Here is a 27,371-nt window from a genome sequence, read left to right as displayed (position 1 = left end):
CACAGGGCAGCCACCTTGCAATTCTCATCCCTAGAAAGGAGAGACCAGATCAACAAACAGCAGGGCTGGGACTGCCCAGGGGGTTCCGAGAGTCCTTCTCCCCTCCTATCACCTGCCCTCCAGGCACACTGTCCTACTTCCCCCTACTTCCCCAGGGGTTGTCAGGGACAGAAGGCCCCTCCTTCATCCCCCCTAGTGTTCCTCCACTCTTCCTCCGCCCCCCATTACTAGGGTGTCCAGGACATTGTGTGACTCAGGAAACAGCTCAGACGTGAGGCTTGCAGCAGGCCGAGGAGGAAGAAGAGGGGCAGTGGGAGCAGAGGAGGTGGCTCCTGCCCCAGTGAGAGCTCTGAGGGTCCCTGCCTGAAGAGGGACAGGGACCGGGTCTTGGAGAAGGGGCTGTGGAATGCAGCCCCCTTCACTGCTGCTGCTGCTGCTGCTGCTGCTATGTGTCTCAGTGGTCATACCCAGAGGTGAGGCATGGCGTGGGTGAGGTGAGGGGACCCAGCTCCCTTAGGAGGATGTTCAGTGGGGTGGGGGAAGAGGGCCAAGCCCCAGGCCGTGTGAGGGATGCTGGATGGAGGAGATTCTCACTGCCCAAATAGAGACGGCCTCCAGGGAAAGACGGCTCTGCCCATGGAGCTGCTTCGGGCCTGGTGCCAGGGGTGGTGACTGCTGGGGGATGGGTGAGAGGGTGCCCACCTCCAGGAAGAACCTCGTCAGCACTGGCACTGGAGGACTCTTGCAGCCATAGGGAAGAGGGGAAGAGGGAACACACTGACCACCTGCTTGGGAAGGAGATGAGAGGGAAGCAGGAGATGGGGACATGAAAGGTCAGGCCTACTAAGTCCTTTCTTAGTCCAGCTGTCCCCACCCCCCGGATGGCTCAATGCTCGGCCTTTCCGGGAGGAAATCTCTTCGAAGTCTCAGCCATTCACCTCCCGGGAGCCACCTCCGCCCCTCTTCTGACCCCTGTTGTCTTGCTTCCGAGAGATGGAGTCCGAGGCTGGACTTGGGAGGCCAGAGAATAAACAGGAAAGGGGGGTAGGGATTAGTAAACTGGGATGGAGGGCACTGGGGCTGGGGCTGGGTACCATGTGGAGAGTGGGGACAGATGTGAAGAAGAGGTGGTTTAGAGTACCTGTGGGAGCTGCTGTGGGCAGGTCTCTCAGGAGCACCTAGAAGAGGAAAGGTGGAGGCACAGCACCCAGGGCTTCCATTGCACCTGCCTCTCCACCCTCAGGGCTGCTGTGTGGGAGTTTCCCAGAACCCTGTGCCAATGGAGGCACCTGCTTGAGCCTGTCTCTGGGACAAGGGACCTGCCAGTGAGTGTGCCTTGCAGGAGTGGGAGACTGGAGAGAAAGGGGGAGGGAGAGCAGGGGGGGAGAGGTGAGGAAGTGAGACCAAAGAAGAAAGAGAGGAAGTGAAGGAGATGAAGGGAAACAAATGAAGGCAGAGGAGGGAGTGGGCAAGAATAGGAAGAGGGACCAGTGATGTGAGTTTTCCTCTCCTCCCCTGCCCAGGTGTGCCCCTGGCTTCCTGGGTGAGACGTGCCAGTTTCCTGACCCCTGCCAGAACGCCCAGCTCTGCCAAAATGGAGGCAGCTGCCAAGCCCTGCTTCCCGCTCCCCTAGGACTCCCCAGCTCTCCCTCTCCATTGACACCCAGCTTCTTGTGCACTTGCCTCCCTGGCTTCACTGGTGAGAGATGCCAGGCCCAGCTTGAAGACCCTTGTCCTCCCTCCTTCTGTTCCAAAAGGGGCCGCTGCCACATCCAGGCCTCGGGCCGCCCACAGTGCTCCTGCATGCCTGGATGGACAGGTAAGCGCTGCTGGGGGCAGCCAGGAGGGGACAGGCAGGAGCAATGGGCTAGGCTATGGGTGGGGAAGATGGAACTGGAGCCTGAGAAACTGCAAGCCCTTTGAAGACAGAAGCCATGAGAATCAACATGCCAATTCTTGGCAATCCACTTACCCACAACCAACATTCACCAGCATGGTTGTACTGATTGCTAAAATGTTAAAATATTTCCAAATTAAGGGTGCCATGAGCCCCCTTTGTGCACCATCCTGATGCCTGTCCTAGCCCCTTTAATCTCTCCACTGCCTAGCAGCTAGAGGGTCATTGCTCTGCATACCAGGGGTCCTCCAGACTTTTGCATTCTGAGCATCTGAATGGCTCCCATTCTGAGTGGAGGGAGCCATTATATCACCTGGGAAGACTGCAGTGGTGGGAGGGGCACCGGGAAGGGAAGGATGTGACCCAGAGAGTGGATTGGGGGCCGCCCCAGGAGGAGGGGTGTAACCCTGGGGCAAGCTTAGTGCTTCAGACTAGGGGCTCTGCACCAGCCCCTGGATCCAAATGCTAGCTCTGCCACTGATCAGCTACATGACCTCATATAAGATATTTTAGCTTTCTGGTGTTCAGTTGTCAGCTGACAAACAGGGAGAGTAATGGTCACACTTCATAAGGTTGCTGAGAGGACACAAGGGGCCGATGCTCAGGAAATGCTTGCTCAGCTCAGCACCTGGCACCTCCACTGCTGCCGCCATTACCACTGGTGCACATGGACTGTGAAGTGAGTCTCCAGGTGCCTAAACCCACTTAAAGATTAGGAAATGAGGATCAGAAAGGCAAAGTGGCTCACCCAAGGGTATACAACCAGTTGTGGCACAGCATGGTGCCACCTGAGTCTCCTGCCTGCAGACGTGGGGTGCTTTTCACCTCCCCCAAGATCACCCACATCCCAGATTTTCTCAGGCAAGGCCAATTTGCAATACTCTCATCATCACTTTAGAAGATATGGTCACTCCAGATAAACCCTCCCAAGCCATGACATCGCTGAGAGCAGGGGTGACGGAACAGAGCAAAGAAAGTATGGTAATAAAGGGAAGGAAATATGAAAATGAGACCCAGAGATAATCCAGAGTGAGCACTGGGTAACCTCAGATGGGCTAGAATTCGTACAATGCTAGAAACAGCTTCCTCTGTCCTCTGCCTCAGGTGAGCAGTGCCAGCTTCGGGACTTCTGTTCAGCCAACCCATGTGTTAATGGAGGGGTGTGTCTGGCCACGTACCCCCAGATCCAGTGCCACTGCCCACCGGGCTTCGAGGGCCATGCCTGTGAACGTGATGTCAACGAGTGCTTCCAGGACCCAGGACCCTGCCCCAAAGGCACCTCCTGCCATAACACCCTGGGCTCCTTCCAGTGCCTCTGCCCTGTGGGGCAGGAGGGTCCACGTTGTGAGCTGCGGGCAGGACCCTGCCCTCCTAGGGGCTGTTCGAATGGGGGCACCTGCCAGCTGATGCCAGGGAAAGACTCCACCTTTCACCTCTGCCTCTGTCCCCCAGGTGTGTCCTCACAGGGGCTCTCCGGCCGCCCCTCTCTCTGGGCAGGGCAGGATGTCTCCGTTGGAGCCTCCTCCCACAGCTGATCCATGACCCTGTCAGGTTTCTTAGGCCCGGACTGTGAGGTGAATCCAGACAACTGTGTCAGCCACCAATGTCAGAATGGGGGCACTTGCCAGGATGGGCTGGACACCTACACCTGCCTCTGCCCAGAAACCTGGACAGGTGAGTTGTTTAAGCCACATCCATGACACCCATGGCCCAGAGAGTTGGCCCCTGGCCTCCCCTACTCATAGGGCTCCCAGCCTTAGCCCTTGTCCCCTCCCCAACCCCCTGCAGGCTGGGACTGCTCCGAAGATGTGGATGAGTGTGAGACCCAGGGTCCCCCTCACTGCAGAAACGGGGGCACCTGCCAGAACTCTGCTGGTAGCTTTCACTGTGTGTGTGTGAGTGGCTGGGGGGGCACAAGCTGTGAGGAGAACCTGGATGACTGTATTGCTGCCACCTGTGCCCCGGGATCCACCTGCATTGACCGGGTGGGCTCTTTCTCCTGCCTCTGCCCACCTGGGCGCACAGGTATGGGGGTAGAGGGTATCAGGAGGTGGGAGGTAGAGAAGGAGGGTGAGAGAAGCACCAGGAGGACTGCTAGGAGCTTCAAGTGGCCTTTGAGAGCCTCACCCCCTCTTACCCCTCCAGGACTCCTGTGCCACTTGGAAGACATGTGTCTGAGCCAGCCGTGCCATGGGGATGCCCAATGCAGCACCAACCCCCTCACAGGCTCCACACTCTGCCTGTGTCAGCCTGGCTATTCGGGGCCCACCTGCCACCAGGACCTGGATGAGTGTCTGATGGGTGAGGCCACTCCCACTTCAGAGCCTCTCTGAGCCTCAGACAGGCCTCTGCACTGAAGACAGAAAAGGGCAGATTGCTTTTCCAATTAAAAAACCAAACATCTTTTTCCTTGAATTTGCCCAGATTTGGCATCTCTTGCCTACATGACCCTCTCTCCAATGTTCAGCCCCTCAGTCCCCATGAATTTGGTCCCTTATTTCCTTTCCATCTTAAAGACACAAGCCCCTTCCCCAATTTGGTCTCGTCTGCCACACGCAGGCCCCCACACCTTCCCTGACAGTCTCACCTCCTTGCCCTTCCCGCCCTGACCCCTGTGGACTCCCAGCTCTTCTCTCCTCCCAGCCCAGCAAGGCCCAAGTCCCTGTGAACATGGCGGTTCCTGCCTCAACACTCCTGGCTCCTTCAACTGCCTCTGTCCACCTGGCTACACAGGCTCCCGTTGTGAGGCTGATCACAATGAGTGCCTCTCCCAGCCCTGCCACCCAGGAAGCACCTGTCTGGACCTACTTGCCACCTTCCACTGCCTCTGCCCGCCAGGTATCAGCTGGATGGGGCCTTGGGTGGGGAAAACAGGGAACTAGTCCTGAACCCACTAGGAATGCCCCCTCCAGAGTAAGGACAGCTTCAGGCCAATTGGCGTAAGTTACCACAGATGCTTCTCTCTCTACCCCCAGATGAAAACTCAGGGACACCCAAGACCCCTAGGAGAAGGGTTACCACAGATGGTAGTGAGGTTATGCATTCCTCAACTTGGGGGGAAGCTGCCATTCATTTCATAGTCATCATAGAGGCTGCACAACCTGGTCCACTGTACACAGCAGCCCAGCAAGAGAGGGTAGAAGAGCAGTTCATAAACTTTCTGTGCTGCAGCCTTTGCTCAGGTCAACCCAGAATGCTCCCTCTGATTATAGAAACTCTCCCATGTAGAGATTCAAGGTAATCCCTTAAAATCCCAAAAGCCCTGTGATACAACAGGAAAATTCGGTACAACAAGAAAAAAATTGCTGCAAGACAGCACCCACCTCCAGGCTAGTTTTAAGGGGGAAAAGTCACCCCAGGGAGACAGCAACACAGCCAACATCAAGGAGTTGAATGAAATCAGAAAAATAATCGCCAACTTTATGCCAGGTACTGTCTGAGCATCTTACAGGCATTGTCTCATCTACTTATTACAATAACCCTATGAGGTCAGCACTGCCCATTTTATAACTGAAGAAACTGAGGCACAGAGAGTTTAAGTGACTTGTCCAAGGTCACCCAGCTAGCAAGTGGCAGAGCTGAGATTCAAACCAAGGGCTTCAACAATTATAACCACTACCCCATATTGACTTTCTAAACTGAGTGGCACCCAAAGATACTGGCTCAGGTCACCCAACAGACAATCATAGAGAAATAAGAGAAAACGGTTCGGTAACCCAAGGGACAACATTGTAGATATCAAGGAACTTCAGAAGCAGACTCCTCAGGCAAGAAAAGAAAGGAAGCCAAGGTCCAGAGGTTGATCCCACCTCAATTCAGGATGAAACAGTGGAGACCAGGATGAACCCAAAGCAACGGGACAAATATAGGAGCAACAAGCTTCCCAGATGCACTTCAAATTCCTCCACTTTGGGATCTCTGTTCTCCCTAGCATGGAGGCCCGCCCAGGGAGAACAAGAAGCGGGACTCATTCTCCAAGCCAATTTGTTCCTATTTGTACCTTGAGGTCCTCCAGGCTGATCAGCCTGCCCTGGTGAGCCCCGCCCTCTGTATACACAGGAATGGCCACAAAAAAGCCTTGTAGTCCTCCCGCAGGTCCCCAGCAAGCACCCTGTTCCCTGGCCTTTCACACCTCAAGGAGCAGGGCCACACACTGCGAAGCAGCAGGGCCTCAGGGTTCATCTTATTCAACCTCATGCAGACAGCACCTCGGGGGAGGACCGCCTGAGTGGGGCAAGTCAGGAACAGGGCCGATTCTAGAACACAGGTCTCCCAGGCAGACCTGGCTGAGCCACAGCCTTCATGGTCCCCATGTCCCCAGGCTTAGAAGGGCAGCTCTGTGAGGTGGAGACCAACGAGTGTGCCTCAGCTCCCTGCCTGAACCACGCGGATTGCCATGACCTGCTCAATGGCTTCCAGTGCATCTGCCTGCCTGGTGAGTACAGATGCCTCTCTGGCCACCCTCAGACCCCAGGCCTCTGAACGTGCAGAGTTCAGGCCCAGCAATCACCCAAGGCCACTTGAAGCTCTCTCTAGCCAAGCCAAGGAGTCCTCCAAATCTGTCTTTGCTCCCCAAAATCTCTACTCTTACATCCCCAAATCTTCCCTTGCTTACTTGCCCATTCTCATCTCTGTCCTACCAAATCACCCAAAGATCCCTCCTTTCCAGTCCTCCTGCACAGCCTCTGTGTATGCATGTTGAGGTCCCAGGCTGGTCTTGGCACTCTCATCATAAACCCAGCAAAAGCTGCCCCAAGCCTTTCTTCTCCAGCCTCACCGGACACTCCTCTGTCCCCTGCTATTATAATAACTACATTTATTCACCACTTACTCCAGGCTAGCCATTTGGCTGAGTACTTTTCAGGCATTATGTCATTTAATCTTTTTAACAGTACCATGAGGTAGGTTCCATTATTATTCCCCTTTTACACAGAACAGGAAACTGGGGCCTAGAGGGTTGACCAGCTTGCCCAAAGTCACACAGCTGGCAGGTGGCTGAGCTTCACCTTTTCTGCATCATCTCCTGTCACCCCACGCTCACCTGCCCCAGGTGTCTTCTCCGGGAAGCTCTGCAAGTTCACCTTTCCTGGCAAGGGAAGGCGCCATGCTGTGCCTCCCTCGATGACCTTGGCCTCCTCTCCCCACCCACTTCCGCCCCACCAGGATTCTCCGGCACCCGATGTGAGGAGGATATCGATGAGTGCAGAAGCTTTCCCTGTGCCAATGGTGGGCAGTGCCAGGACCAGCCTGGAGCCTTCCACTGCAAGTGTCTCCCAGGTAAACTGGGGCACACACTGTGGGGGACAGCGGGAGCAGGAGGCAGACATCCGTGCAGGTCCCTGACCTTCCTGCTGTGCCACAGGCTTTGAAGGGCCACGCTGTCAAACAGAGGTGGATGAGTGCCTGAGTGACCCATGTCCCGTTGGAGCCAGCTGCCTTGATCTTCCAGGAGCCTTCTTTTGCCTCTGCCCCTCTGGTTTCACAGGTTCACAGGGGAGGCATTGGAAAGAACTGGCAGAATATTTTATTCCATTTGGGTTGGGGCAGAGTTCATTGGTGGGTGTTTGATGGTTGGGATGTGAGAATAGAATGAGAATGGTATCCTTTAAAGTTATTTAGTGTAAAACCTGCACAATTGTACAACCATGGGGACAAGGGCAGGGGTTACCGTAGGGCCCACATGGGCCCAGTGTAAATGGTGTGATTGCGGCTTGGGAGCAGAAGACGGGGCTCAAAGAAAAGGCATTCACTTGCTTATTTAGCAAGCACTTACCAACTGCCTACTATGCCAGATACGGAGGCAAATCTGAGTAAGACAGTTGCCATCTTCATGTGACTTTAAGTCTAATACAGAGAGACCAACAAGTCTCCTGTTGATCATAGCCCACAGAGGTGCTCTGAGAGAAAAACGTGCAGGATATTACAAGAGCACAGAGGACCAGCCAACCCAGACTAAAAATGGAGGAGGTGATGGCTGAGATGAGTCTTGAAAGATAAGCAGAGGCTGGGCGTGGTGGCTCACGCCTATAGTCCCAGCACTTCGGGAAGCCGAGGCGGGTGGATCACCTGAGATTAGGAGTTCAAGATCAGCCTGGCCAACATGGTGAAACCTCGTCTCTATTAAAAATACAAAAATTACACTTTGGGAGGCCGAGGCGGGTGGATGATGAGGTCAGGAGATCGACACTATCCTGGCTAACATGGTGAGACCCCGTCTCAACTAAAAATACAAAAAATTAACTGGGCGTGGTGGCGGGTGCCTATAGTCCCAGCTACTCCAGAGGCTGAGGCAGGAAAATGGCGTGAACCCGGGAGGCGGAGCTTGCAGTGAGCTGAGATCACGCCACTGCACTCCAGCCTGGGTGGCAGAGTAAGACTCCACCTCAAAAAAAAAAAAAAAAAAAAAAATACAAAAATTAGCCAGGCGTGGTGGCGGGCGCCTGCAATCCCAGCTATTGGGGAGGCTGAGGCAAGAGAATCGCTTGAACCTGGGAAGCAGTGGTTGCAGTGAGCCAAGATCACTCCACTGCACTCCAGCCTGGGTGACAGAGCAAGATTCCATCTCAAAAAAAAAAGAAGGAAGGAAGGAAGGAAAGAAGGAAGGAAGGAGAGAAGGGAAGGAAAGGAAGGAAAGGAGGAAATGAGGAAAGAGAGAAAGATAGAAAGATGGATGGTCAGGAGTCTGTCTAAATAGAGTGCCAGATAGTGTGTTTTAGCTGGAGATAACTGCATGTGCAAAGACACAGATGGAAGAAAAGCCCACCCCATTTAAGGAACTGTAAGAAAGTCAGAGTTAAGGGTACAGCAAGGCAAAGATGAGAAACACAGCTGTTGTACAAATGTCATGTCCTGCAGGACTCTGCATATCATTCTGAGAAAGTTAAACAGTATCTTAAAGGCAATAGGGACCCATTGAAGGACAGGTTCATGGGTTCATAGGGAGTGAGTAAGGCAAGCATAAGAAGTGGCTTTGGCCCAATGAAGGATGTGGAGGAGCTGTTTTCTTTTTGACCCATCTTCCCACCCCAGGCCAGCTCTGTGAGGTTCCCCTGTGTGCTCCCAACCTGTGCCAGCCCAAGCAGATATGTAAGGACCAGAAAGACAAGGCCAACTGCCTCTGTCCTGATGGAAGCCCTGGCTGTGCCCCACCTGAGGACAACTGCACCTGCCACCACGGGCACTGCCAGAGGTAACATCTTCCAGACCCCCCCCATCTGCCCCCTCCTTTGGGCTCCCTTCGCTAGGACAGGAGAAGACAGCCAGTGAGATGTAGGTCTGTGAGAAATGACCAATGGGGAAAAGGAAGGAGATGGCAAAGTTCTTAGGGCAAGGCAGTGGGAGGGCTCAACTGGTAAGTGTTATCCAAGGAGAAGAGAGTCCACAAAAACTGGTGGAAACAGAGGACCAGGGGGTCAGAGCAGAAAGAAGAGCATTAAATCCCAGGGCGAATTAATCATTCATTAGAAAAATATCTGCTGAGGCCAGGCGCAGTGCTGATTACGGTCTCATGCCGGTAATCCCAGCACTTTGGGAGGCCGAGGTGGGCGGATCACCTGAGATCAGCAGTTCAACATCAGCCTGGCCAACATGGTGAAATCCTGTAGCTACTAAAAATGCAAAAGTTAGCTGGGCATGGTGGCGCACCTGTAATCCCAGCTACTTGGGAGGCTGAAGCGGAAGGATCACTTGAACCCAAGAGGCGGAGGTTGCAGTCAGCCAAGATCATGCCACTGCACTCCAGCCTGGGTGACAGAGCAAGACTCCGTCTCAAAAAAAAAAAATCTGCTGAGCACCTACTTTGTGTGGCTACTGTTCCAGGCCCTGGGGGAAACACAAAGCAAAAGAGATAAAGCAACTGCTCTCGTAGAGCTTTCATTCTAAAGAAAGACAGAAAATAAGTAAGTTACAGAAAGAATATATATATCTCCAACTAGATATATAGATGCATATATCTAGTTGGAGAAAATGAGCAGGTGTTGGGGAGGATGGGGGCGGTGCTGAGAGCAAAGTCACTGAAGAAAGAGGCCAGAATCTCAGGGCCAAAAGAAGAGGAAGTCATAGGGGTCCAGGCAGCAGGGAGGGGAACATAAGCAGTAGGAGAAGAGAAAAACCCTCCCCTTTCTCTTTACAACCAGATCCTCATGTGTGTGTGACGTGGGTTGGACGGGGCCAGAGTGTGAGGCAGAGCTAGGGGGCTGCATCTCTGCACCCTGTGCCCATGGGGGGACCTGCTACCCCCAGCCCTCTGGCTACAACTGCACCTGCCCTACAGGCTACACAGGTGAGACCCTCCCTAAACCATATACACCCTGTGCTGGTCACCCCCTATGTCAAGGGTAAGGCAGGCGACCACGGGCCCTGAGTCTCAGTCACCACTAAGGAGAACTGGACTGCAGGGGACACGGGTGATGTGTGGGAGGTGGTGAGAACGGAGGTTGATGGGAAAGAATAATAGGGTTGGGGATGAGGAAGGGAAGGAAAAGGAAAGAGAAGGAGAGCGGAGGGAGGGAAGGAGGACACCCTTTCTCAGCCCCCACCTGTTTCCTTCAGGACCCACCTGTAGTGAGGAGATGACAGCTTGTCACTCAGGGCCATGTCTCAATGGCGGCTCCTGCAACCCTAGCCCTGGAGGCTACTACTGCACCTGCCCTCCAAGCCACACAGGGCCCCAGTGCCAAACCAGCACTGACTACTGTGTGTCTGGTGAGTGCCCACTGTGTCATGGGGCTGGGGTCCACAGGAGAATGGAAGAACTAGGGAGGGTATGCTTGTGTCATATTTTTTAAAATTTAATTGAACAGACCAGCCTGGGAAACATAATGAAACTCCATCTCTAAATTAGCTGGGCACACAGTGGCTAAGGCCTGTAGTCTCAGATACTTGGGAGGCTAAGGTGGGAGGATGACTTGAGCCCAGAAGGTTAAGACTGCAGTGAGCTCTGATGGCACCACTGCCTGGGTAACAGAGCAAGACCCTATCTAAAAAAAATAAAATATCATATAAATAAAAATTAATTGGATGGCAGTGAGCTGTCGTTTTGATGGGGGTGGGGGGTGTATGTCCTATGTACAGTGTGACTGAGGTCACAGGCCAGGTTACAGGCAAGGAACCCAAACCCTCACAGCCTCCTCTCTCCAGCCCCGTGCTTCAATGGGGGTACCTGTGTGAACAGGCCTGGCACCTTCTCCTGCCTCTGTGCCATGGGCTTCCAGGGCCCGCGCTGTGAGGGAAAGATCCGCCCCAGCTGTGCAGACAGGTGAGCAGGGCCCAAAGACCCCTAGAAGGGAGAAAACCCCTCAGCCTTCCCACCCCTCCTCTCATCTCCCCCTGGGTTCCAGGCTGCCTCCCACCCCACACCTCATTCCGCCTTCCCTCCTGGCTTGCCACCTCCCTGTGGTTGCCTCCCGACAATATCACACACTACCTTCCCCTTGTTTCCCGAACTTCTTCCTATCATGCCCTGTCTCTGTCTTGTTCAGCCCCTGTAGGAATAGGGCAACCTGCCAGGACAGCCCTCAGGGTCCCCGCTGCCTCTGCCCCACTGGCTACACCGGAGGCAGCTGCCAGGTGAGGGCCATTGAAGTCAGGCATGCTGAGGAGGGAAGTGGCTGGGAGGGAAACCAGGGAGGGTCACCTGGTCCCAGGCCATTCAGGAGAGGGTTTTTGAAGTAAGGGATTTCGAGGAGCTGGAGTGGGCAGAGGACCATCTCTGGGCTGAGAATCTGATGCTATGTCCTGCCTCACGCTCCCTCCCACCCCTCAGACTCTGATGGACTTATGTGCCCAGAAGCCCTGCCCAAGCAATTCTCACTGCCTCCAGACTGGGCCCTCCTTCCACTGCTTGTGCCTCCAGGGATGGACCGGGCCTCTCTGCAACCTTCCACTGTCCTCCTGCCAGAAGGCTGCACTGAGCCAAGGTAACCAACGCCGGCACTGACTGGAGAGCAAATGAAGAAAATATGGGTGTTCTCACCTGCCCCGTTCCTGCGGGCTTCCACATAGCCTTTGGCCAAAACAACCACCTGAGAATCAAAACCACACAGACAAATCAGTTCTTGATTGCAGAGGTGTTGAATTGTGCAATCAGAGAAGCCTAACACAATTCCTGTTACCTCATTTAACGCAATTCAAGCAACACCAACCAGCCCATTCCACAGGATTCCAGTTTAACCCAACCATGAGGGACATGACTCAACGTGGAGCAACTCAACTCTGTCCTGATCATCATAACCCAGGCAGAGTGGACCACACTTAATCCAGCTACACTCAACGCATTTCACCCCACCCCACTCACTTCGATGTCACGCCACCCTCTTTGTAAAAGAACACTAAAATAAGGTTTGATATGAGAAGAGCTCGGGAAAGAGATTATGATGGAGTTAAGGGATAGCTGATGGGAATCACAGGGAGAGAACATTAAAGGAATGCAGAACTCAGGGGACAGACTTAAGCCACATGTCCTCACTTGAGGCATACCTTGAATTATTTCTTGCTCAAGCCTTGTTTTAAGCCAAGAAAACAGTTGCTTTAACACTATGATAAGCTTTAGGGGTATGTCTCCAATATTCTGGCAGAAAGGGTGAGGAGAGAGGTAAAACTCGATGGTCTAATTTCTTCAGTGCCAGGAGTTATTAACTCCTTGGGCCCAGACCAGTCTCCACCCAGGAATGTTAGTGGTCCCCAAGGTAAAGGCCCCTACACCCAGAGATTGGGCCCTGAATACACCCTTCCTCCTCCTCACTTACCTTATTTATTTATTTATTTATTTTTTTGAGATGGAGTCCCAGTCTGTCACCCAGGGTGGAGTGCAGTGGCAAGATCTCGGCTCACTGCAACCTTCACCTCCTAGGTTCAAGTGATTCTCCTGCCTCAGCTTCCCAAGTAGCTGGGATTCGTGTGCCACCATGCCCAGCTAATTTTTTTTTTTTTTTTTGTATTTTTAGTAGAGATGGGGTTTCATTATGTTGGCCAGACTGGTCTCAAACTCCTAACCTCAGTGATCCACCCATCTCAGCCTCCCAAAGTGCTGGGATTACAGGTGTGAGCCACCGCGCCCGGCCACATCCCCATTTACCGTTTCTGTTTGTTTGTTTGTTTGTTTGTTTGAGATGGAGTCTTGCCCTATAGCCCAGGCTGGAGTGCAATGGCACGATTTTGGCTCACTACAACCTGCGCTGCCCAGGTTCAAGTGATTCTCCTGCCTCAGCCTCCCAAGTAGCTGGGATTACAGGTGCCTGCCACAACGCCCGACCAATTTTTTGTATTTTTAGTAGAGACGGGGTTTCACCATGTTTGCCAGGCTGGTCTCACACTCCTAACCTGGTGATCCACCTGCCTCGGCCTCCCAAAGTGCTGGGATTACAGGCGTGAGCCATGGCGCCCGGCCCCCCACTTATCTTTGTATATCCCTGTTTGTCTCTCTCCCCAGGCATAGACGTCTCTTCCCTTTGCCACAATGGAGGCCTCTGTGTCGACAGCGGCCCCTCCTATTTCTGCCACTGCCCCCCTGGATTCCAAGGCAGCCTGTGCCAGGATCACGTGAACCCATGTGAGTCCAGGCCTTGCCAGAACGGGGCCACCTGCATGGCCCAGCCCAGTGGGTATCTCTGCCAGGTGAGAGGGTCTGCAGGAGAAGGGGGAGGAAAGACAAGGGTGGGCTGGATGGGAGAGACAGTAGTGACTGAGAGAAGACCCAATGTATCCATTTCACCTCCTTTTTTTTTTTAACCCCACACACTCAACTAACCACAAAGTCATGCCACTTTATCTCCTGAAGTTTTCTCAAGTCTGTGCTTTCACCTTCACCCTTTGTCCCACTGCCTGAGTCCTGACCTTTGTTGCGTTCCAGATAGATACTTGCATCAGCCTCCTAACTACAGTCTCTGCCTCCACACTTGTCCTTCTATAGGTTCAGCCTTTACCCCGTGGCCAGGGTACTCTACTGAAAATGTCCAGTTGACCTGTCTCTCCCCTGCTGAACCTTCGGAGGCTGCCCGCCTCATTCTGAATAAAGTCCAAGGCCTGCATGACCCAGCCCTGCCTGCCTCTCAGGCCTCAGCTCTCCCCATCCCACCCTTCTACTCTCTGCTCCAGCAACATGAAACTGCTGCTGACTTTGCCACGTACCCCATACTGATTCTTGCCTCTCAGCCTTTATCCCTGCTATTGACACTACCTGGAATGGCCTTCCCAACCCCTCTTCCACAGGCTGGTGTTCAGGAGGCATCTTCTTCAGGAAGATGTCCCTAACTTCTCCCCAGGCTGGATTAGGGCCTCTTCTTTGTGGTCCAGGTCACTAAGCCAGGAGAGGCAAAGCTGGCATTCAAGTCTAAGTGGCCTGATTCATATGCTCAGAACCACAACTTTTGTGTGTGTGTGATTGCCATTTTATTTTCTTTTGTTATTGACAAACGGTAGTCATACGTATCTATGGGGTACATGTGAGTTTTTTGGTTTCTTTTTTTTTTTTTTCTCTCGTTTTTGGAGACAGAGTCGCTCTATCCCCCAGGCTGAAGTGCAGTGGCACGATCTTGGCTCACTGAAACCCCTGCCTCCCAGGTTCAAGCAGTTCTCATGTCTCAGCCTCCCGAGTAGCTGGGATTACAGGAACGCGCCACCACGCCTGGCTAATTTTTGTATTTTTAGTAGAGATGGGGTTTCACCATGTTGGGCAGGCTGGTCTCAGAACTCCTGACCTAAAGTGATCCACCCGCTCAGCCTGCCAAAGTGATAAGATTACAGGTATGAGCCACCGCACCTGGCCACATGTGATATTTTGATACATGCATACAATGTATCATGATCAAATCAGGGTAATTGGGATATCTATCATCTCAAACATTTATCATTTCTTTGTGTTGAGAACATTTCAAATCTTCTCTTCTAGTTATTTTGAAATACAAATTGTTAACTATCACCATCCTTCTCTGCTATCTAACACTAGAACTTATTCCTTCTATATGACCATAATTTTGTATCCATTAACCAACCTCTCTTCATCTCCCCCTCCCTGCCACCCTTTCTAACCTCTGGTAACCATCATTCTACCCTACTTCCATGAGACTAACTTTTTTAGCTCCCACATATGAGTGAGGAGCAATATTACACATGCAATAGGAGGCTGATGCAAGTATCTACCTGGAATGCAAGAAAGGTCAGGACTAACTAAGGCAGTGGCACAAAGGTGAAGGTGAGAGACATGCAATATTTGTCTTTCCGTGCCTGGCTTATTTCACTTAACATAATGTCCTTCAGTTTCATCCGTGTTGCTGAAAATGATAGGATTTCATTCTTTTTCTGGCTGAATAATATTCCATTGTGTCTATATGACACAGTTTCTTTTTTCCATTCATCTGTTGATGGCACTTCAGTTAATTCCATATGTTAGCTATTGTGAACAGTGCTGCAATAAATATGGGGATGCAGATACCTCTTCAAGATACTGATTTCCTTTGGATATGTAATCAACAGTAGATTGATCACATGGTAGATCTATTTTTAATTTTTGAGAAACTTCCATACTTTTCTCCATACTGGCTGTGTTAGTTTACATTCCCACCAACAGTGTATGAGGGTTCCCCTTTCTCTGCATCCTTGCCAGCATCTGCTATTTTTTGTATTTTTTTTTTTCCTTTTTTGAGACAGAGTCTTGCTCTGTTGCCCAGGCTGGATCACAGTGACTTGATCTCAGCTCACTGCAACCTCTGCCTCCCAGATTCAAGCGATTCTTGTGCTTCAGCCTCCCAAGTAACTGGGATCACAGGCGTGGACCACCATGCTTGGCTAATTTTTTGTATTTTTAGTAGAGATGGGGTTTCACCATGTTGGCCAGGATGGTCTCGAACTCCTGACCTCAAATGATCTTCCCGCCTCAACCTCTGAAAGTGCTGGGATTACAGGCATGGGCCACCACACTTGGCCCTTGTGTTTTCAATAATGGCCACTTTAACTGGTGTGAGATGGTATCTCATTGTGGTTTTGATTTACATTTCCCTGATTTGCATCCATATACCTGTTGGCCATTTGTATGTCTTCTTTTGAGAAATGTCTGTTCAGATAATTTGCTCATTTTTTAAACCACATTATTTGTCGGTGGTGGTAGTGGTGGTGTTTGCTGTTGAGTTCCTTATACGTTCTGATTATTAATCCCTTGTCAGACAGTTTGCAAATATTTTCTTCTATTCTGTAGGTTGCCTCTTCACTCCATTAATTGTTTCCTTTGCTGCACAGACACTTTTTAGCTTGATGTAATCACATTTGTCTGTTGTTGCCTTTGTTGCCTGGCTGTTGAGGTCTTACCCAAAAAACTTTTGCCCAGACCAATGTCTTGAAGCATTTCCCAAATGATTTTTTTTTTTTTTTTTTTTTTGAGAAGGAGTCTTGCACCGTCGCCTGGGCTGGAGTGCAGTGGCGCAAATTTGACTCACTGCAACCTCTGCCTCCTGGGCTCAAGTGATTCTCCTGCCTTAGCCTCCCAAATAGCTGGAATTACAGGTGCCCACCACCACGCCCAGCTATTTTTTTGTATTTTTAGTAGAGACGGGGTTTCACCATGTTGGCCAGGCTGGTCTCAAACTCCTGACCTTGTGTTTGAGGATTACAGGTGTGACCCACCGTGCCCGGCTGAATTTTTTTTTTAGTGGCTTCAAGTTTCCAGCTGTACATGTAAGGCTTTAATCTATTTTGTATATGATGACAGATAGAGATTTAGTTTCTTTTTTTCTTTCTTTTTTTTTTGGGGGGGATAGAGTCTTGCTCTGTTGCCCTGTTGCCCAGTCTGGAGTGCAGTGGTATGATCTCAGCTCACTGCAACCTCCACCTCCCAAGTTCAACTGATTCTCCCGCCTCAGCCTCCTGAGTAGCTGGAACTACAGGTGCACACCACTACGCCCGGCTAATTTTTGTAATTTTAGTAGAGATGGGGTTTCACCATATTGGTCAGGCTGGTTTCAAACTCCTGACCTCAGGTGATCCACCCACCTCCGCCTCCCAAAGTGCTGGGATTACAGGCGTGAGCCACCCCGCCCGGCCTAGGTTTAGTTTCTTCTGCATATGGATATCCAGTTTTCCCAGCACAATTTATTGAAGAGAGTGTCCTTTCCCCAGTGTGTGTACTTGGTGCCTTTGTTGAAAGTAAGTTGGCTGGCCGGGAGTGGTGGCTCATGCCTGTAATCCCAGCATTTTGGGAGACCGAGGCGGGCAGATCACAAGGTCAGGAGTTCGAGACCAGCCTGACCAACATAGTGAAACCCCCGTCTCTACTAAAAATACAAAAATTAGCCAGGCATGGTGGCGTGCACCTGTAATCCCAGCTACTCAGGAGGCTGAGGCAGGAGAATCGCTTGAACCCAGGAGGTGGAGGTTGCAGTGAGCCAGATCGTGCCATTGCACTCCAGCCTGGCAACAGAGCAAGACTCCATCTCAAAAAAAAAAAAAGGAAAGAAAAGAAAAAAGAAAGTAAGTTGGCTGTTAAATGTTTGGACTTGTTTTTCTGGGCTATTACATTCCATTGGTCTATGTGTCTGTTTTTTATGCCAGCACCATGCTGTTTTGGTTACTATAGCTTTATAGTATATTTTTAAGTTAGGTAGTGTGGTGCCTCTAGCTTTGTTCTTTTTGCTCAGGACTGCTTTGGCTATTTGGGTCTTTTACAGTTCAGATAAATTTTAGGGTTGTTTTTTCTATTTCTGTAAAGAATATTATTGGTATTTTCATAGGGGTTGCGTGACTCTGTAGATCACTTTGGTAAGCACAGACATTTTAACAGTATTCATTCTTCCAAACCATGAACACAGGATATCTTTCCATTTTTTTGTGTCCCCTTCAATTTATTTCATCAATGTTTTATAGCTGTCATTGCAGTACTCTTTCACTTCTTTGGTTAAATTTATTCATTTGTTTTTATTTTTTGTAACTATTATAAATGGGATTGCTTTCTTGATTTCTTTTTCTGATTGTTTGCTGTTAGCGTATAGAAATGCTACTACTTTTTCTACATTGATTTTGTATCCTACAGCTTTACTGAATTTGTTTATAACCAGTGTTTTCTTTAGGTTTTTCTAAATATAGGATTATGTCATCTGTGAACATGGATAATTTGAGTTCTTCTTTTGCAATTTGGATGCCCTTTATTTCTTTCTCCTGCCTAATTGCTCTGGCCAGGACTTCCAGTATTACCTTGAATAAAAATAGTGAAAGTGAGCATCCTTGTCTTGTTCCAGATCTTAGAGGAAAGGCTTTCAACTTTTCCCCATTCAATATGATGTTAGCTGTGGGTTTGTCATATATGGCCTTTATTATTTTGAGATATAGAACCACAACTTTTTTTTTTTTTGAGACAGAGTCTTGCTCTGTCACTCAGGCTGGAATGTAGTGGTGCAATCTCAGCTCACTGCAACCTCTACCTCCCGGGCTCAAGCAATTCACCTGCCTCAGCCTCCCCAGTAGCTGGGATTACAGGTGCCTGCCACCACACCTAGCTAATTTTGTGTGTGTGTGTATTTTTAGTAGAGATGGGGTTTCACCATGTTGGCCAGGCTGGTCTCAAACTCCTGACCTCAAGTGATCCACCCGCCTTGACCTCCCAAACTGCTGGGATTACAGGCGTGAGCCACCGTGCCCGGCCAGAACCACAGCTTTTGATAGAAGGCTCAAGACAGATACCCTAACCTACCCTCTTTTTTCACTTTTTTATTTTATTTTTTAACCTTTTATTATGAACATTTTCAAACATAAACAAAAGCAGTATACTGATCAGTAGTAAACCTCTGGGCACCCATTACTCAGCTTTACTTCTTCTTTTTTTTTTTTTTTTTGAGACAGCGTCTCACTCTGTTGCCCCAGCTAGAGTACAGTGGCGCGATCTCGGTTCACTGCAACCTCCGCCTCCTGGGTTCAAGCGATTCTCCTGCCTCAGCCTCCTGAGTAGCTGGGACTACAGGCACATGCCACCACGCCCGGCTAATTTTTGTATTTATAGTAGAGATGGGGTTTCACCATATTGGCCAGGCTGGTCTCGAACTCCTGACCTCGTGATCTGCCCACCTCAGCCTCCCAAAGTGCTGGGATTACAGGCGTGAGCCACCGCGCCCGGCTATTTACTTCTTCTTTTATGAAGCTCCCTCCTCCAAAACACCCCCATCACCTGTTCCTTCCAGCTCTCTGACCACTCCTTGGATTCTCTGTGAATTCCCTTTTCTCTCTTTGAAGCCTGCCTTCCTGGTACTCTACTCTTGCACACTCTCTTTCCTCTTGCAAGAAGCCAGCACGTGGTACAGACCTTGCCAATGACCCTTCTCTCACTAGCTGAGTGGCATGAAGAAGCAGAAAATGGTTAAGAGCATTGGTTTGGAGTCACAGACCTTCATTGATTCTCAGCTCTGCCACCTATAGCTATTTGACTTGCACAAGTCACTAACCTTTCAGAGACTCAGCTTCCTTACGTGCAAAGTAAAAATCGAATGAGATAACCCAAATAAAATGTCATTAGGGGGATTTTTAGGTTATGTATATAAATCATGCAATAAATGCTAGTCATTTCTTTCCTCTGGTTGACTGAGAGCTTCCAGGAAATAGGAATGGGTTCTAACTTTCTTTGTATTCCTAGTGCCTAAAACGGTGCCTGACACAAAGTAGGCATTCAATAGATGCTTATGAATTAATAAAGTATGAGAGAGCCTGGTAGGTATTTAGCAGGGGAGGAAGGTTTTACCAAAAATGGTGCTGTGTTTGGTGGCAGTGTGTCATAGAGATTGTTTGGGACTGGGGAAGTTTGAGTTGTGTGTCGCTGAACAATTGTGTCTCATGGGGAGTTGAGATAGAAGGATTGTGACACATGGCCATGATGGATGGTGAGTTGAGTGATGCTGTTGAGCTGGAAGGTGGGGGACTGGACAGACTATCTTGAGCTGGGTCCCTTGTAGTGCTGGGTTGGGCTCATCCACTGGTTCCCTGTCTAACCCTCTTTGTCTGCAGTGTGCCCCAGGCTACGATGGACAGAACTGCTCAAAGGAACTCGATGCTTGTCAGTCCCAACCCTGTCACAACCATGGAACCTGTACTCCCAAACCTGGAGGCTTCCACTGTGCCTGCCCTCCAGGCTTTGTGGGGCTACGCTGTGAGGGAGACGTGGACGAGTGTCTGGACCAGCCCTGCCACCCCACAGGCACTGCAGCCTGCCACTCTCTGGCCAATGCCTTCTACTGCCAGTGTCTGCCTGGACACACAGGTGAGGCCCCAAGACAAGGGGCACAAGTGTGTCTGGAGCACAGCCAAGCAGACCATGGAGAGCCAGATAGTCTCCACCCATGCAGCAGCCGTCACCTGGTCCATCCCCTGCCTCCACGCCCACCCCCGCCCAGAAAAGATGCCCCAGGATCCCTTCACCTGCACATCTAGCACTGGGCCAACATCCAGGAATGAGCTAGGATGGAGGCAGTGACTGATGCAGTGTGTGACGTCTAATCTCCCCCATAATTACAGGCCAGTGGTGTGAGGTGGAGATAGACCCCTGCCACAGCCAACCCTGCTTTCATGGAGGGACCTGTGAGGCCACAGCAGGATCACCCCTGGGTTTCATCTGCCACTGCCCCAAGGCAAGTGACCACAAATCTGCCTTCTCTGTTGCCCCCTATGCTGACAAGGCAAGAATACCTCAGTTGGAATCCCAGAAGGGACTGTGGGTGAGCACTGATGTGGAAATTATTGGAAAAAGCCATGCCAAGCTCACAGTGGAAAGTGTCTCTCAGAAGCAGTCAAAGGCAAGGCAGGATCAGTTGATAGCATGAATGGAATTTTCAAAAATCACAGGCGTTGCCTAAGGGAAGGTCAGGAGCTCCCCAAGCTCAAGCTGCGTGGTGGGTGGCCTCAGGTTATTTTAACTCTGTGTATGTTTGTATATGTATTTATGGACCTCAGATGCATGGAATTAGACTAATCTTAAGCTTTGGTTCCTGATACACTGACATTGGTTTATGCCTGGTCTTCTTTTATTTTATTATTCTAACAATGTAACACCCATGAACCTAACCCAAGAATTTCAATATTAATAATAACTTACATCTACTTAAGTCCTCCTCCTGTATCCTGTTCCCTCTCCAGAGGAAGAGGAAGACATATGATCCTATTTCTAAGGAGTAAGATAATAATATAACAGCCGGCCGGGCACAGTGGCTCACGCCTGTAATCCCAGCACTTTGGGAGGCCGAGGCAGGCGGATCACCTGAGGTCGGGCATTCGAGACCAGCCTGACAAACATGGAGAAACCCTGTCTCTACTAAAAATACAAATTAGCTGGGCGTGGTGGTGCATGGCTGTAATCCCAGCTATTGGGAAGGCTGAGGCAGGAGAATTGCTTGAACCCGGGAGGCAGAGGTTGCAATGAGCTGAGATTGCACCATTGCACTCCAGCCTGGACAACAAGAGCGAAACTCTGTCTCAAAAATAATAATAATAATAATAGCATTCTATTAACTGTTTAGTCTTCTAGGACTTGCACTGTAATGCCACAGTCCATCAGGTTGTTGCACACAGCTGTGCTTCATCCATTTTCAACAGAATGTAATATGTCATTGTGTGAAATTACCACAGGACATGGTTTCAACATCCACAAAATGATTAACTTGATGCTCTCTGAGGCGCCTTTTAGATATGAGAATCTAGGACCCTCTGCACCGTCTTAACCCAAGAGTTTGCTTGATGGAGAGCGGGAAGAATAATGCAAGTTGCATCTCCAATATCTCCCCTCCCCTCCACAGGGTTTTGAAGGCCCCACCTGCAGCCACAGGGCCCCTTCCTGCGGCTTCCATCACTGCCACCACGGAGGCCTGTGTCTGCCCTCCCCTAAGCCAGGCTTCCCACCACGCTGTGCCTGCCTCAGTGGCTATGGGGGTCCTGACTGCCTGACCCCACCAGCTCCTAAAGGCTGTGGCCCTCCCTCCCCATGCCTATACAATGGCAGCTGCTCAGAGACCACGGGCTTGGGGGGCCCAGGCTTTCGATGCTCCTGCCCTCACAGCTCTCCAGGGCCCCGGTGTCAGAAACCCGGAGCCAAGGGGTGTGAGGGCAGAAGTGGAGATGGGGCCTGCGATGCTGGCTGCAGTGGCCCAGGAGGAAACTGGGATGGAGGGGACTGCTCTCTGGGAGTCCCAGACCCCTGGAAGGGCTGCCCCTCCCACTCTCGGTGCTGGCTTCTCTTCCGGGACGGGCAGTGCCACCCACAGTGTGACTCTGAAGAGTGTCTGTTTGATGGCTACGACTGTGAGACCCCTCCAGCCTGCACGTGAGCCTGAAATCCACTGGAGCCAGGGAAGGAGAGGGGTGGGTGAGAGGAGGAGGAAGGACGTAGATGGCTCTGAGTTACAGTGTGGCCACAGCCTTGGGCTCCAGGGAGTTTCCACCCTAATAACCATCACTAAACAGGGGTCGAAGACTCTGGACTCCAACCTAGGGTAATGGGGTGGCATCAGTATTTAATGTGGGGCGTGGCCTTTGGGCTCCTCTCTAAGAGTTGTAGGAACTCAGGCCTCAAGCCTCCTTCCCTAAGCCTTGCTGCCATGGAGTATTTCCCCTAGCAGTGAGCACCTCACAGAGGGAAAAGGGCCTGGGACTCTCCTTTAGAAACAGAGGAGAGCTTGGGAGGGTACAGAGAGGGGACAGTCTAGGGAGACAGGGGTGTTAGCAGACATTGGGGTGTCTGGACTACCATCCAGGACTTGACTAAGCTCATTGCTCCACAGCTGCCCCCACTTAGCAACCAAAGCCCTAGAGGGCACAAAATATGGGGAATTCTTTCTAGGGTGAAGAAAAGAGTCAGGTTTTAGGGAGGTCCTGAGTCCCCCTCTCCTTACCCCACAGTCCAGCCTATGACCAGTACTGCCATGATCACTTCCACAACGGGCACTGTGAGAAAGGCTGCAACACTGCAGAGTGTGGCTGGGATGGAGGTGACTGCAGGCCTGAAGATGGGGACCCAGAGTGGGGGCCCTCCCTGGCCCTGCTGGTGGTACTGAGCCCCCCAGCCCTAGACCAGCAGCTGTTTGCCCTGGCCCGGGTGCTGTCCCTGACTCTGAGGGTAGGACTCTGGGTAAGGAAGGATCGTGACGGCAGGGACATGGTGTACCCCTATCCTGGGGCCCGGGCTGAAGAAAAGCTAGGAGGAACTCGGGACCCCACCTATCAGGAGAGAGCAGCCCCTCAAACGCAGCCCCTGGGCAAGGAGACCGACTCCCTCAGTGCTGGGTAAGAAGCTAGGTGGAGGGAAGGGCCAGACACCAGTTTTTTTAAGAGGGCAGAGGGAGGAAAGGGAGCCAGGGACCAATACAGAGGTCTCTGAGGTGCCTCCTCTACAGGTTTGTGGTGGTAATGGGTGTGGATTTGTCCCGCTGTGGCCCTGACCACCCGGCATCCCGCTGTCCCTGGGACCCTGGGCTTCTACTCCGCTTCCTTGCTGCGATGGCTGCAGTGGGAGCCCTGGAGCCCCTGCTGCCTGGACCACTGCTGGCTGTCCACCCTCATGCAGGGACCGGTAGGTGACCCCTTGCCACTTTCTCTGACCTCTGTTCCCAGGCCAGCTCTCATGCTAGCAACAGGCAATGGAGGCTGAATCAAACAGGACAGCTGAGACTGAAAATGTTCTTTGTGGGGACTTACTTTCCCTAACCCCGCTTTCTCTAACTGAATCTCCCACTGGCCCATTTGTTCTACAGTCTCCTTCCTTATTTCCCTAAGCACATTATCCTAACCTCTGTCATAGCCCTCCAACAAAGGGATGGTTTATCTTCTCTACCAGACTGAGAATACCTAATAGTCTTTGTATCAGACAATTCATAGTACATGAAAGAATAATAGGCCGGGCGCAGTGGCTCATGCCTATAATCCCAGCACGTTGGGAGACCAAGGCAGGTGGATCACGAGGTCAGGAGATTGAGACCATCCTGGCTAACGCGGTGAAACCCTGTCTCTACTAAAAATACAAAAAATTAGCCGGCTGTGGTGGCGGGTGCTTGTAGTGTCAGCTACTCAGGAGGCTGAGGCAGGAGAATGGCGTGAACCCGGGAGGTGGAGCTTGCAGTGAGCCGAGATCGCGCCACTGCACTCCAGCCTGGGCGACAGAGGGAGACTCCATCTCAAAAAAAAAAAAAAGAAAAATAACTGCTATATCGTACTTTGTGCCTTACTCTAAGCATTTTACATTGTTACCTCATTTAATCCTCCCCCACAACCCCATGAGGCACGTACTGCTGGTTGAGTATCCCTTATCTGAAATGCTTGGGAACAAAAGTGTTTCAGATTTTGGATTTTTTTATTTTGGAATATTTGCATTATACTTACTGGTTCAGCATCCCTAATACAACATCCAAATGCTACAATGAGCATTTCCTTTGAGCGTTATGTTGGTACTCTAAAAGTTTCAGACTTTGGAACATTTCAGATTTGGGATTGGGATTATGGATACTCAGCCTTTTTGTGTGTGTTTGTTTTCTGAGACAGTCTTACTCTGTCAGCCACACTGGAGTACAGTGACGCCATCTCAGCTCACTGCAACCTCTGCCTCCTGGGTTTAAGCAATTCTCTTGCTTCAGACTCCTGAGTAGCTGGAATTACAATGGCATGCCACCATGCCCTGATAATTTTTTTTTGTTTTTTTTTTGTTTTTTTTTTTTGTTTGTTTTATTTTGTTTGAGACAGAGTCTCGCCTTGTCGCCCAGGCTGGAGTGCAGTGGCGCGATCTCGGCTCACTGCAAGCTCCACCTCCCAAGTTCACGCCATTCTCCTGCCTCAGCCTCCCAAGTAGCTGGGACTACAGGTGTCCGCCACCACACCTGGCTAATTTTTTGTATTTTTAGTAGAGACAGGGTTTCACCGTGTTAGCCAGGATGGTCTCGATCTCCTGACCTCGTGATCCACCCGCCTCAGCCTCCCAAAGTGCTGAGATTATAGGAGTAAGCCACTACACCCAGCCACTAATTTTTATATTTTTAGTAGAGAGGGGGTTTTGCCATGTTGGCCAGGCTGGTCTCGAACTCCTGGCCTCATATGATCCACCTGCCTCAGCTTCCCAAAGTGCTGGGATTACAGGCATGAGCCACTGTGCCCAACCTCAATCTATATTATCATCCCCATTCTGCAGATAAGGAAACCGAGGCAAAGACAGGCTACTAAACTTGTCCAAAGGTCTCCCAATAGTAATCAGTCTCACCAGGAGTGGCCTCTCTTTGTGACTCTGTCTCTCCCACCAGCACCCCCTGCCAACCAGCTTCCCTGGCCTGTGCTGTACTCCCCAGTGGCCGGGGTGATTCTCCTGGCCCTAGGGGCTCTTCTCGTCCTCCAGCTCATCCGGCGTCGACGCCGAGAGCATGGAGCTCTCTGGCTGCCCCCTGGTTTCACTCGACGGCCTCGGACTCAGTCAGCTCCCCACCGACGCCGGCCCCCGCTAGGCGAGGACAGCATTGGTCTCAAGTGAGAATGAGGAGAAACCCAGGCTCAGGAAGGGGAGTCTCTCCTATGGCGATATTTACAATCAGAAAAGATAAGAAATACTATTGCGGAAGTCAAAGATAAGGGAAGGAGAGGGGGGTGGGAAGCCTGCTGGAAATTTTGGAGACCCTGATGGTCATAATTCCGTGTAACCTCTACCCACCCATTCCCTTCCAGGGCACTGAAGCCAAAGGCAGAAGTTGATGAGGATGGAGTTGTGATGTGCTCAGGCCCTGAGGAGGGAGAGGAGGTGGGCCAGGTGAAAGGGCTGGGGCAAGAATGGTCTGGAGGTGATGGAAGGGATGAAAGGGCAAATCAACCTTCACTGATCCTTGCTCTTACCCAAAGGCTGAAGAAACAGGCCCACCCTCCACGTGCCAGCTCTGGTCTCTGAGTGGTGGCTGTGGGGCGCTCCCTCAGGCAGCCATGCTAACTCCTCCCCAGGAATCTGAGATGGAAGCCCCTGACCTGGACACCCGTGGACCTGGTATGTGAGTCAACCCAGACCAAGAAAAAAAAAAAAGTCCTTTGACCCTATTAGAATCAGAGAGTCCTTTAATATCAGAACTAGAGGAACTAATTTTAGACTGAGTGCCTTAGAACAATGATTCTCAAAGTGTGGTCCTCAGACAGCAAAATCAGCATCACCTGGGAATTTGTCAGAAATGCAAATTATTGGGCTCCACTACAGAGCTACTGACTCAGGAATTTAAAATGTTAGGCAATCTGTTTTAACAAGCCCTTCAGGTGAATCTGATCCAGACTCGTTTGAGAAAACCACTGCTAGGCCGGGCGTGGTGGCTCACGCCTGTAATCCCAGCACTTTGGGAGGCCACGGCGGGTGGATCACAAGGTCAGGAGATCGAGACCATCCTGGCTAACACAGTGAAACCCCGTCTCTACTAAAAATACAAAAAATTAGCCGGGCATGGTGGCGGGCGCCTGTAGTCCCAGCTGCTCTGGAGGCTAAGGCAGGAGAATGGCGTGAACCCGGGAGGAGGAGCTTGCAGTGAGCCGAGATCGCACCACTGCACTCCAGCCTGGGTGACAGGGCGAGACTCCGTCTCAGAAAAAAAAAAAAAAAAAGAGAAAACCACTGCCCTGGAATGTCAGAGAATTAAGCTGCAGGTTCCTTTTACAGAGGAAGAAACTGAAGTCAGAGAAAAGTAGAAAAGTCACTTGGCTAAAGCCACACAGAGCCAGAGCTTAGCTTCCCAACACCTCAGGTTTTGATTCTCTCTGAGCTTACATGTTGTCCCTTCCCCCTTGCTGTGTCCTTTAGATTGACCCATTACTCTGTCTTACCAACAGATGGGGTGACACCCCTGATGTCAGCAGTTTGCTGTGGGGAAGTACAGTCCGGGACCTTCCAAGGGGCATGGTTGGGATGTCCTGAGCCCTGGGAACCTCTCCTGGATGGAGGGGCCTGTCCCCAGGCTCACACCGTGGGCACTGGGGAGACCCCCCTGCACCTGGCTGCCCGATTCTCCCGGCCAACCGCTGCCCGCCGCCTCCTTGAGGCTGGAGCCAACCCCAACCAGCCAGACCGGGCAGGGCGCACACCCCTTCATGCTGCTGTGGCTGCTGATGCTCGGGAGGTCTGCCAGGTTAGCACACACTGAGGTCCCTACAAGGAATGGGGCGAGCTTACAAGTAAAGCTGGACAGAAGCATCCCCTAGAGTTTGACAAGGAGGAAATTGGTGTGATTGGGAACCTGACAGGGAAACTGCGGAGGATGGCTGAATATGGATTGCGAGTGGGGTTAAAAGTGTAAGGAACTCGAGTTGGCAGTCCAAGGTACCCCAGGGGTCACTGGCCCTCTGTCTCCCCAGCTTCTGCTCCGTAGCAGACAAACTGCAGTGGACGCTCGCACAGAGGACGGGACCACACCCTTGATGCTGGCTGCCAGGCTGGCGGTGGAAGACCTGGTTGAAGAACTGATTGGAGCCCAAGCAGACGTGGGGGCCAGAGATAAATGGGGTATGTAGAGGAAGGGGT

The 27,371-nt window shown here is 51.3% G+C and overlaps 1 protein-coding gene across 2 annotated transcripts in view; it reads left to right on the top strand.

Annotated features, from left to right (window-relative positions):
• Nucleotides 1–267: 267 nt before the first annotated feature.
• NOTCH4 (notch receptor 4) overlaps nt 268–27,371 on the top strand; it is a 29,170-nt gene continuing 2,066 nt past the window's right edge. Inside the window, exons 1-28 of one of the 2 annotated variants that reach the window (XM_003829762.4) lie at nt 268–473; nt 1,244–1,325; nt 1,524–1,819; nt 3,002–3,349; nt 3,449–3,571; nt 3,686–3,922; nt 4,043–4,198; nt 4,541–4,735; nt 6,219–6,332; nt 7,061–7,174; nt 7,260–7,382; nt 8,927–9,086; nt 10,033–10,178; nt 10,448–10,600; nt 11,036–11,153; nt 11,377–11,464; nt 11,661–11,814; nt 13,326–13,510; nt 19,871–20,123; nt 20,378–20,490; nt 21,652–22,175; nt 22,751–23,134; nt 23,245–23,420; nt 25,135–25,354; nt 25,550–25,631; nt 25,721–25,859; nt 26,684–26,979; nt 27,206–27,353. In XM_003829762.4, the coding sequence (XP_003829810.3) occupies nt 407–473; nt 1,244–1,325; nt 1,524–1,819; nt 3,002–3,349; nt 3,449–3,571; nt 3,686–3,922; nt 4,043–4,198; nt 4,541–4,735; nt 6,219–6,332; nt 7,061–7,174; nt 7,260–7,382; nt 8,927–9,086; nt 10,033–10,178; nt 10,448–10,600; nt 11,036–11,153; nt 11,377–11,464; nt 11,661–11,814; nt 13,326–13,510; nt 19,871–20,123; nt 20,378–20,490; nt 21,652–22,175; nt 22,751–23,134; nt 23,245–23,420; nt 25,135–25,354; nt 25,550–25,631; nt 25,721–25,859; nt 26,684–26,979; nt 27,206–27,353 (5,194 nt within the window). In that variant the 5' untranslated portion in view covers nt 268–406. The remainder of the gene's footprint in view (nt 474–1,243; nt 1,326–1,523; nt 1,820–3,001; nt 3,350–3,448; nt 3,572–3,685; nt 3,923–4,042; nt 4,199–4,540; nt 4,736–6,218; nt 6,333–7,060; nt 7,175–7,259; nt 7,383–8,926; nt 9,087–10,032; nt 10,179–10,447; nt 10,601–11,035; nt 11,154–11,376; nt 11,465–11,660; nt 11,815–13,325; nt 13,511–19,870; nt 20,124–20,377; nt 20,491–21,651; nt 22,176–22,750; nt 23,135–23,244; nt 23,421–25,134; nt 25,355–25,549; nt 25,632–25,720; nt 25,860–26,683; nt 26,980–27,205; nt 27,354–27,371) is intronic. The other variant, XM_008955130.4, reaches the window with a different exon arrangement.

Source organism: Pan paniscus, chromosome 5, assembly GCF_029289425.2.
Source record: "Pan paniscus chromosome 5, NHGRI_mPanPan1-v2.0_pri, whole genome shotgun sequence".
Taxonomy (NCBI): Eukaryota; Metazoa; Chordata; class Mammalia; order Primates; family Hominidae; genus Pan; species Pan paniscus.
The sequence above is the reverse complement of the archived record's forward strand: the minus strand, read 5'-3'. Positions and strand labels throughout refer to the sequence as shown.